Source organism: Phaethon lepturus, unplaced genomic scaffold, assembly GCF_000687285.1.
Source record: "Phaethon lepturus isolate BGI_N335 unplaced genomic scaffold, ASM68728v1 scaffold9044, whole genome shotgun sequence".
In the NCBI taxonomy this organism is placed as follows: domain Eukaryota; kingdom Metazoa; phylum Chordata; class Aves; order Phaethontiformes; family Phaethontidae; genus Phaethon; species Phaethon lepturus.
Genome location: NW_010533952.1, coordinates 1 through 11,694, shown reverse-complemented (window position 1 = coordinate 11,694; position 11,694 = coordinate 1). Strand labels below are relative to the sequence as shown.

The 11,694-nt window shown below is 37.2% G+C and overlaps 1 protein-coding gene across 1 annotated transcript in view; it reads left to right on the top strand.

The window, feature by feature from the left end:
* LOC104619473 (mirror-image polydactyly gene 1 protein homolog) overlaps positions 1 to 5,269 on the top strand; it is a gene marked incomplete at its 3' end in the record, with an annotated part of 68,805 nt that extends 63,536 nt beyond the window's left edge. The window contains exons 9-10 of the mRNA XM_010285363.1: positions 3,194 to 3,301; positions 5,127 to 5,269. Coding sequence (XP_010283665.1) covers positions 3,194 to 3,301; positions 5,127 to 5,269 — 251 coding nt within the window. The remainder of the gene's footprint in view (positions 1 to 3,193; positions 3,302 to 5,126) is intronic.
* Between the last annotated feature and the right edge of the window lie 6,425 nt (positions 5,270 to 11,694).

Sequence of the window (11,694 nt, the reverse complement as noted above, 5' to 3'; positions counted from 1 at the left end):
AAAGAGTGCATGTGGAAAAGTGCAGCTGGGTTGCACTATGGAAATAAAGAGAAAATTGAGTGCCTGTTGCTGGGAATGGATATGAAAACTATACAGCTGGGCACTGACGGTTGCTGAAGGGCACGTGGAGTAGGCTTAAAGAGGTTCACTGTCTGACAAGTATGTTATCACCTGAATGAGGCTAGCTAAGGTAGGAGACTGTTTGAGGGAAATACATTCAGAAGACCAAACATGGGGGTTTGAAAGAAAAGGGGTTTTGGGGTGGTTGGGGGTTTTTTTTTGTATCTTCAGTATTGCCTCTCTGGCTACAGATCTCTGAATGCACACAGTAGACCATGCAACAAAGCTAATTTTTGGTGGATTGTTTGTGTGAAACCTTTATAAAATGACATGTCACCATTTGTGAGGCTTTAACATCCTTTACTTATCAAAGTCTTTAGCATTCTGATCGAGGCGTATTCTCTTTGACATCCGTCTGCACTGCTTTCATATTCCTTGATGTTACTTAAAGTATCTGAGGTAAAGAAACAGTTTTCTCAATTAACAGCCCATCTTTCATAAAGTGTTAAGTTCACAGGACCTTCCATTTAAGTGCACGGTTACAGCTCAGATCAGATGTTTAGGCAACCTGTGTTGCACAAAATATTTCGTCTCTGTCTTCAAGAGGATTCTGTTTGAAGGTTTCCCAAGTACGAATTTTCACAAATTTGGGATAAGAGGTTTTAGACATTCTTATTTATAATATTTAAAATGAAACACTTCCTTTAGCCTTCAGCTTTCTTAAGAGGATACATCCAACATTTCCTTTTTGCCAGTACTAAATTGGACGATGTCTTTTCTTCACTGTGCTCCAAAAAGTATTTTTATATATGTTTTTAGAAGGAAATCCAGTTTCTTGCTTGTAGCTGTTGGCATTTTAGAGCCCTGGAGTGAACCAGTAAAAACACATGTTCTTTTAAAGAACATCTATTTTTACTGGATCTTGCTAACAACCAATGACACAGAATTAAAAAAAATGTTGGCTCGGTTGAATAGAAGGGCTGCATTGTTTTAAATTCTATTTTTAAAACTTTTCTTTATAGCAAGATTACACAGAAATTTCACATGCTCTTGGTCTTGTGAAAAAGCATGCTTGCTTTTAGAATGCTATTTTAGTGTTTTAAAAGTAGTTTAGGTATCAAAGTCTTGTAGAGTGTAAAATTTTAGTACGACGTACACGATGTTGCCATTTAAGAGTATTATTATAATACTTTGTTTAGGTGTTTAGATCATGTATGCTAGACAAAAAAAAGCTGATAAGAGAAAAAAAACTGCATAATCTAGGTTTAGTTCTTGGATAGCTTTATTAGCACTTAGCACCTTCATGTCTTCAGGCACTTAATTTTCATCCTGGATGTGGAAAAAGAATTACAGCTGTGATTGTGTGTGAGATAAACATAGACGTTAAATGTCTCAAGTCTGTAAAAATATTTGCAATCAAATATATCTTAACGTTTTTTTCTGTTTTTCCCTATTTTATGGGAAAGTGTCTTTTTTTCCTTGCAATAAAAATGAAACTGTGCATTAAGGAACTTTACAACAGACACTGAGAGAATGCACTAGGCCAGAGAGATTTGCTGCCTTTAAAATAAGTAATCCTATTAGAAATGAGCCTGGATTTCAAACAGAAGTAATGAAATACAACAACAGATACATGAATTTAATATTTTTAGTAGTACTGTTGGATACCTACAATTATTTAAAACATTCAAATATAAGATTGAATCATTCTGGTTTTTATACTATTCTGGATACCTAAGGTGCAGTACGTTGTTAAGGACTTGTTTTGTGTTTAAGAAGTGTACATTTTTAAAATTTTTTAAAAATTCTGTCTCAAGATACTTTAGTACTCCTTATTTTACTTAGACTTCTGTTGTTATTTCTGCAGTAGTGAAAGCATCAAACAAAAGCAAGTTGCAATCCCAGACCAGTACTAGAGCTCTGTTTCACAGTTTTTCTTTTTTTAGAGTTGACATGAGCCATGCTTCATTGTCCCACATACTGAATTGCTCAGGAATAGGTTGTATACATGTGGTGGGAAGCCTAGTTCTGTGTCAGTAAGGTAGCACAAGAGACTGGTGTTTCCAGGTCTTTCATTTGAGACAGCAGTGCTTACATGGGCATTATATCACGATTTTCATTCCTTTCTTACTAGTGTTTTCAGAAAGTATTTATTAAAGTACTTTTTATCAATTGTCTTTTGTTCCAACAGAGTCTATCAGCTTTGGCTTTTGGTGGTGATATACAAACTACTTGCTTGTAATATACTGTTCCTGTTAATACTGTGTTTTTCCCTATTCTAATGGTTGTTCCCCTATGTCTTCCTGGTGTTTCATCTGGTTTGCTTTGCCTCTTTTTTCTTTTTTTTTTAACAGGTTTTTTTTTTTTCTAAGACAATGAACTGTCTGCTGACAGCTAATTACTCTTTCAAACCAAGGTAACTGGGCAAGACCTCTTACAGTTACCATAAAAAACAGTGAAATATAATTTAGCTCACAATTTGCAGATCTTTAATCTTTAAAATAGATGTTCAGCTGACAGTAGTAAGTACATGTGTGTATGCACACAGTAGCAAACATTAAATTTTTCATTTTTTGTTATTAAGTTAAATATTTAAACAAAACAATCTTAAAACTTCATTTCTTTCAAGATATGGTGTGTGTTTGGGAGTTAGAGTAATCTCTTCGCATGAAAAATGCAAGTAGAAAAATTACGTATATATTTTCAAATAAAAGCCTTGGTCCTGGATTTGGGAGGCAGGTCTTTCGTTTGCTTGCTTTTCTAAAAGCATGTATTGCTTCCTTTGTAATACACTTACTTAATACATAAAAGCCAAAATCTAGCCTTATATTGACGTAAATAGGAGCAGAAATTCAACCTGACATTTTTAAGACTTTTTAAAATATTCTGCAAAATGCTTTATCTGATACTAAACTTAGGGGGTTTTGGCATATAATTGAACCAGGAAGAAACTGAATAATGATGCACATTTGAAAAACATAGCTCTAGTACTGGTCTGGGATTGCAACTTGCTTTTGTTTGATGCTTTCACTATGCAGAAATGGTGATGGGGTTATTTATGTTAATTCATTTGGCTTGTTGAAAAAAATATGCCCACACTTCTCTACTTAATGGGATTCTTTCCTCGTTGCAGTGCAAACGGCTGGAGCAGGAGCTTCATCATCTGAAAGAGCAGAACCAGACTTCAGCAAACAACACGAGACATCTGACTGCTGAAAACAATCAGGAACGTGCTCTGAAGGTAAATCTCCATTTCTTCTTGCAGGCAAATTAAGGTTGTAAGCCCCTGGTGCCAGCTTTCTGGGCTGCATATATCAGTTGTGTACATTTCAGCAGAAGTGAGCTATGGTGTTTGCCAACAACCCCTTCTTTAAACACAGATACAGCACCCTTCTGTTATGGTTTTATTTTATTTTGTATATGAAAACAACAAGAAAAAAAACAACATATCCTCCAAATTATTGGGCTGGTAATTAATGCTAAATTCTTGAGGTCTGTTGTTGCAATATTACATTTTATAACGTGAAGAAAATTGCAACTATTTTCCTCGTGGTACCTTTGCAAAACTAATATTTTAAAGCATGGCTGTTTGATCTGCTCCCAGCAGTGTGTGCTATATTAATAACATTGTTGACCTATACTACTAGTGACCACATAGTTGATACTACTATTTGCAAAAGGGTAGCTAGTTGGAATTGGGAGGAGAAATAATAAGTCTTGTCAATAAGAATAAAAATGAGCAGAGAGGCGGGAGAGGGTCAGAGAAAGGACAGTTTAAAGTGACAGGTTATTGCTGCTTTGAGAAAGGGAAACTGTGGCGTCAGTGGAATTGATAGCTACATAACCAGCAGTCTCACCGCCAGCCAGAATAAGAGACTATGCCAGGTAAGACATGCAAGCATCATGCGCACCTATTCAACCACTCTATTTTTAGAAATTTCTTTTATGGGTACCAGAGACATGATATAAATACAGGCGTTACTCTGTTGATACTGTGTTGTCTTTTTAAAACTGTGTTTGATTTATGCAGTAAGATCCAAATGTATGTCATTTACAGGCAGATTTACCTCTGCCTCCTTTTTCTTTTTTTTTAATATTTGGGAAACATCATTATTCATGCAGCAGCTTGACCAATGCAAAGCATAGGAATTAAGGTAAACCCTTACGTAGTTTGACATTTCTCAGTTTAAAAAAATGGTATAATGAATAAACAGAGAGAGTCTGTGTGCCACACAAATGCTGTATGTTCCATGGGTTTATAATTGCCGTCAGAATCTGTGGTGAATATTACAAAATCAGGTGTGCAATACTGAAAGCAGTCCATCCTTAGATGACTAGAAATGGAGATTGTAAACGTTGAGGGCTGTTTCTGACCACAATAATAGTATTGTTTTGAACCTGCTATTACTAAAAGTCAGTGCTTGCCGAGCATGCTACTTATTGAACATAGTATTGTTTTTCATTAATTGCATGCTGAATTGTTTTTTCTGTCATGGAAAATATTACAGGGTCTTTCTGTTAGAAAACAGAAATGTTTTATTGAAACTACACTTTTTACATTTAATATTGCCTGACATAATGCTTACAGAATAATTATATTTTCAGAGCAAGAAGTGACTTAATAGTTCAGAGTGTTACTAGGATTTTATTCTAAGCCTGATATTGCTCTCCCAGCACCTAATCTTTAAAGAATTTAATTTCTGGCTGTCACAGGCATTTTTTGATTTTTCAAAGTTAGAGGTTAATTGGTTGTAGTCTTTTAGAGAAGAGAGTCTGGGGAGGAAAAAAGGAATGCTTTTCAATTTTTGGTAAAGTTGAAGTTTTTTTAATGTTGTACCTCTGCAGAGTTTTTCTCAGTTCATATTACTGTTGCCTGCAGTGAGGATAGAGGTTCATCGGACTGCTGCTTAAAAGGCTGATGGGTCAACTTGAATTCTTGACCTTGAAAACTTTAAAATGTCCCTATGAAATATTGGGAATAGTAGTTAGCTTTATATATACAGCGTATGAACACTCATCCTGACCTAAGCACTCATGCAAATGAAAAGCTTATCACCCCTTTTTAGTGTAGCTACAGCCTAGAAAATATGGACAGACCGGTAGGGATGAAAGTCGTGTCAGTGACTCCTTTAGAAACGGGTTTGACCGGTGCTCTGGACCAGCAGCAGAGCTCCCGCTGGAGAAACATCCAGCCAGAGCCCCCTGAGAGGTGACGCACTGTGGGGTCTCGGCACACACCTGCCCTGTGAAACCTTCTTGTTCTTAGCTGCCGCCTCCGATCTCTTGTATGCGCCCAGTCGCCATCATAAGCGTTACACGCAGACCCAAGAATCCCATCCTGTGTCCCCTCCGCTGCAAGTCACCCTCTGGTCATCTGACTGTTTTCAGAGAAATAGGACAGGCCGGTTGTCTCTGTGGTGCAGGGTTAAATATCAACACAACTATTTTTATTTTCACCATGATCCAGAGAACTACATTTACTTTAACCACTTCCACGTGCAAACTGGGAACTATGCTATTAATTCAGATGTAAACACCTGTCCTGCAGAAGGAGTCCAGGTGTTCCTTCTGTGTCTGTCCAGGACAGTTTCTGTTAAGAAATTTGTTTTCTTTTAAACCTCATTAAAGTTGTCTGGTTCAGTTTGGCAGAAGATGTATACTGGTGGTAGGTAGCAGCTGAGGAATTTGATCTGCTTTAGATTTTCTTCAGGAAGTAACAAAAGTGTAAACATCACATGTGGTGCAAGGATACTTGCAAGCTTAACTGGATAAAGATACAGTAATCAGGATCAGCTAGATTAAGGATGGCATAAAAGTTTGTGATAAAAGATGAGATCATTACGTCTGTGGTGTCCTGAACCACACTTAGTAACAAAACCCAACGAGTGTTGTTTTTTTCTTACTTTTTAAAATCATCTCACAATAATGAGTTGCTCATAAGGTAAAAAGTGTAAGACCAATCCACAAGAAACCTATTTCATTCCACTGATGGTATGATCTAATAGGCAAGATAAGCTGCAAGCTTTCAGCTTTATTTTTAGTTACATTAAGTCACAGGGCTACTGCCACCCTTCTTGGAGGCAGTAGCAGCCCATAGAGTCCTGAGCGAGGCAAAGCAGCAGAGGGACAGATTGCAGCTGTGGGAGAGGTGTGGTGGCAATAAACTGGCCAGAAAATGGTCATTTTGGAAATGGATCTGGAAAACACAAAGATGATGGAAGCACTCTTGCATACTTTGTTCTTACACTTTTAGACCCCATGTGACACCTGAGGATTTTGTGAGAAATAAACAACACATAAGGCATGCTATATACACCTTTACTGTGCCATTTCATCTTCCAGTGCAATATAAAGATAGCTCTTCTTAACTAATCTCTGTCATACATATTAGTAGTATGTGATTGAAAATTTCCGTATTTAATGTATTTATTGCATAGAACATTCCTTATAATGATGTGGGCCATTCAGTCCCACAATGCCAAACTGGTACTCCTAATTTTTATAATATTCTTACCGGTCATAAGGGATTGTATTAACTGAACAAAAAGGCCAATTTCAAATCTTCCCTCCAGGCAATGCCCACAACTGCACAGAGGTCATTCAAAGAAGCATGTGGGCCCCTATTTCCATAGTTAAAGTAAAATAATCCTCTTCTTTGTGAAACCATTTTTAAAAATCTCTTACAATATTTCAGATTGAATTATAGCTAAATCTTTTAGGGATAATTGCTTCCTAAGGGCATATACATTTGCACTCTTAGTACATTTTCATAAAATAAGATCTGCAGAGTGCTTTGCAGTTCTAACGTGTCAGGGTCTATACGTAAGATTATTCATTTGTGCTTGGCCTTCATAATTAACATTTGGTCTCTACTGATTCTGCTAAATGTATTCCCACAATACACTGAAATAGCTGATTCAATTAAACATAGAAAAGTTGAAGAATTGTTATTTTTCATTAGTATTCAAATATTGTTGTGGATCATTTTATTGTTGTTAGCTTTGTAGTGTGTAGTTTTGAAACACAGAGTTTTAACTAATACATTTACCTAAAGAAAAATAAAGATTTTGCCAGTGTAAATGTCCTCTTTACTGACTTGAAGAAGAATAGGCAATAAGTCTTGTGAAACAAACAGCGATGTGAAAATTCATGGAAAATGTGTAACTGGATTTGAATGAAACATAGGGATAAATGACTTTTTTTTTTTCCACAGGCCTGATTTATTTTTTAATTAGGTGGTACATTCTTCTTAAAGCAGCTATTAATCTGCTTTAAAGACCAGAGTGACATACTAATTTTACTTCCAAGCCAAACTTTCAAAATGGAGAGGAGGGCACTTTCACGATGATACACAAATCAGGTGCCCTTTAGTGACTAAATGAGTTTGCTCCATCCAAGTGTGATGTCATTAGAACTTGTAAAGATTATTAATCACCTTCAGAGCTGTTAAGATTTAATATTTGGTTATGATTGGCTTGTTTTGTTATGGTTTTTTGACTAATCAGTCTTATTAGTTGTGGTTTTCTGTAGAATTTATCCTACATGCTTCCATGGTTTTATTAAGAATATCATAAATTTAGAGTCAGAGGCAAGACAGTGACCTGAAGGAGCTGTCAGAAATGTGTCTACAGTACTGTTATGAAGCAATTCTAGTTGATGTCACCTGCTTTCTGCTGACACATAAGAATTGTGTCAGTGCAGGAAATCAGCATGCATAGCAGTTTGGTAGTTGTTCCAGTGATGATGCCTGTGAAAAAACCACTCTAGAAGACTTAATTTAAGTACTCCCTGATGCCTCTCATAAATTGTATTACGCTCTGTTTTGATTCCCAGAATTTCCCAGATTCTTAGAGTAGAAACCATTTTTCCATATCTGCTTGACAATGCGAACCACAAAAACAAATCGAGCTGACTACTCAATGTGTCATCCATGAAGATCACAATCCCAGGAGAATTTGATGTCATAAGAGCTTAAAAAGATTAAGAAAATATTTAACATGAAGTTTAGAACATTTACTACTGCTGAAAAACATGGAATATTCATGCTGTTTAGGTGTATAATATTGACTATGGAATAAATTGCTTCTTTCAGAAGATAGTAACTGTGGCCCTTATCTGCAAAAACTAAGTAATTCTAACAGCATTTTTATGTTTAGAGCTTCAGAGCTTCATTTTAATGAGTTTAGAGCTGTTTCATGGCTATAAAGCCTCTGATCTGTTTCTGACAGAGCCACACACTTTTGAAATGCTCTGTAATCCAGGGAAACTTGCCAGAACCAGTGGTGGGAAACTGAGAGATCCCAGTCTCATCTCTTCTATTCAAATTCCACTTCAGCATGCAGTTTTCATATTTTATTATAGTTATTAATTGCACCCTAGAAAACTCTTAGAGAAAAGCTCTTCAGTACTTTCAAAACCATTTTACATGAGGCAACAGAGATCGGGTTGATTTAGTAGAAACCTAGAACGTAAGTTTTGAACGTGGTGAGGCCCAGCCACATCGAGAACACCACTTTGCCAACTTCAGCCATTTCAACTGTTGCACTGTTGTTAACTGCAGTGCTGTGTGAGTGATAGAAACCAGCTGCTGATTACCAGTATTTTATAGCTAACAGATAAATAGCTGTGCTATCCAGTGGTGAAGTGGGTGCTACACCTTCCTGCAGTTTCTAGCTGCAAAGTAACTATACATTACTCTGCAAAGAGTTTAAAACTTGCTATTGCTTTACTTGTTGGTATGGTGTTACTGCTTGGTAAAAGGTGCTTTAAAATATTGTGCTTACTTCAGAGTGGTTGGGTTTTCTCAATGAAGCAACTCAGCAGTATTCATATGTTGGACAGTCCACCTATTTCTCTCACATTTTGCTGTGAATTCCTCTGGCCAGTATAAACTGTTCCCTCTGTATCTAACAGAATATCAACCTGTGAAAGCTCAGCTTGAGAGCTCAGTGGACTTAACCCAGTGGACTTAACCCTAAAGCAATCATGCTTTTCATTTTGGATGTCACGTGCTGCTACCTATAAAAGGGACTGCTATCACATTTGCAAGTGAATTTATAGGTGTGTTTAAAGACTGGGATGCCAGCTTTCTATTGGAAGTAGAAGGGAAGGAGAAGTAGATTTCAGATCTGCTGCTCAGTGTGAGAAGATACACTGTGCCCTTGCATTTACTTACGATCTATATCTATTTTTCTGAAACTATATGAATGTTTCAGGAGCAATGGGAATAGTTAGCAGGCTTCTTGGAGGTTATCTCCAGCAAATAATACATTGCTACAACTAATCCTGAAGGGTTCTTCATGCTATTCTTCCAATAACTTACACAAGGATAAAATACTAGAGGATTTATCGAAGTAAGCTGCAATCTCTAACTTTGTGCATGAGCCGTTTCAGTAGTTCAGTTTCTTCTCCTAAGAAGGCTGCTGCTTCTCTTCTTCTGCTTTCAGAAGAGTTGTCCGGTTCTGGTTATAGAAAGCCACGATGAGCTCATTTCACTCTCCCGGAGCTACCCTAAAGCAGTTATGTGCCCTCATTTAAATGCCTGGGCAATGTGAGAGAAAAATTTGCTACCCTGTTAGTAAAACTTGTTATAAAGCACATGAGATCACTATTAATTTTTAGAGTGAAAGTGTGCTGAGATTTGAATGGTTAAATTGCTTTTAAGTACATGGTGGAGGTGGAAATAAAAGACCTAGTAAAACTCGGAATATACTGCTGACAATCTGGATGTGGGTAAGAATGCACAAACATTTTTCTTCAGTTGCTGCTTCCTAGACACTTTGTCAGACAAAATAGATAACAGTTGCAATCTTAATTGCATTGAACAGAGCCTTTGCTCTTAATCACAAGTTCTTAAAGCATATCGCTAAGGTTAGACCCAAGTCTGTTCAGCACTTACCCATGCTAGAAACATGATTAGTCACTTTATGGCTGGTGTTATTAAATAGTACTGTATACCTCAGAGGATTTCAGTGTAAAGCGGTGCATCATCCCATAAATGAACACTGAAATGAGGCTGTGTACAACCCTGCAGAAATAATTCTGTCCATGTTCCACTTCAATATTAATTTTCTGCATTCTTTTCTGCTTAAGTTGCAGTGTCTCCAAAAGCTATTGCTACAGACTTCTGACAACCTGCCCAGTTATCTGTATGTATGGAGAGGGAGAAAATAACTCAAAATCCTACAGTGACCAACGTTCCCCCTCAGTCCCAGTGGAAAAAGTGTGAGCACTGGACAAGTGGTCTTTAAAGCAGTCATCTGAAGTTTCCTTGGACCCAATTGTTCCTTTGAGCCAGATGTCATAACCTGGTCCTCTGGTCAGTTCAGCTCTGGAAATCCTCAGCCAGGGATTTCTCCTTCATCTGCTGTCATATAGTTTGGAGTGTAACAGTTTGCTTACGTGTATCCCCTGTCAGCAGGAAATGATTAATTTAGCACATGTATTTGACCTTGAGTCAAAAAGCTAAGTTCAGAAATTTGATCTATTAGTATCACTTTCAGTGGCTAGGTTTGTTAATTAGTTTTTTGTAGCCATCCAGGCTGGTAGGCTTTATTTAGTTATGCAGATCTTGACAGAATAGTTGTTCATAAGTGACACCTACATCCCATCTGGCGATTAATGTTTTAGCACTGATAGACATTTGCATTCGTTGACCAAAAATATCTTCATTTTTATAGGGAGTTGAAAGTTAAAGTAATTGCTTAAATGTGCCATAAGCAAATAATACAATGTTTTCCCCTGATGGAAAATATGGGAAATAAATTATGAGATGAGAAGCTTACTCTTCACTGAGAGTAAAGTTGTCCAGAGTCCCTTTAGAAACACAGGGTTCCGGAGTCTGATAAGTCTGATTTATATGAAATATCTACCTGGAAGTTGAAGCTAAATAATGTTTGGTAACATTAGTACTTGCATGATTTGTAGTGGTCAGCTTGTGATGTCAAGTGGCTGTGTGGATAGGCAGCAGGGCCATTTCTGTGGTGCTTCGTTCACTGAGGCATCACTGTGGGCCAGAATTTAAAACTCATTCAAGCCTTGGATTGTTTTCAAATTAAAGGAAACAAATAAACATACCCAAGTTCTCATCTCTGCTTCCTTGGTTGCACTGGCCATGGCACTTTCCTGTATTTGTAAGGCTGTCCTTTCACTGACAGCACTGTCTGGCGTGGCAGCCCTGTGTGTACAGTGTTCTCTGCACAGCAGCTGCTCAGTATTTCTTGGACTCTGTTCAAATGAAAGAAGACCAAGCAGTGGTGTTTCCTACTTACTGTCACCTCAAGTCTTTCAGAACTGTTTCAAAGCAAAGTAATATATGGGCGAGTGAACATTTATTGGCAGAACAACATTTGTCCTGAAAATGATCCTGAGAAGAGTTCTATCTGTCTAATTAATTATGCTTGTCTAAAGCACTGTATGTCTTAAGAAATTTTAGCATGTTTCATATTGCCTCTAAATAGCTGCACAAGAATGGTACTGAATATGTCTTGACAGACTGAACAAACTAAACTTTGGATAAAAGAGTTTGTTCACCTTGCCTGAGGAGTGTAAGTCTTCCTTCTCTCCTGTTAACAGATGCTGAAACATCTCTTAACCAAAGCAGATATATTTCACAAAATCACAGAATCACTAGGT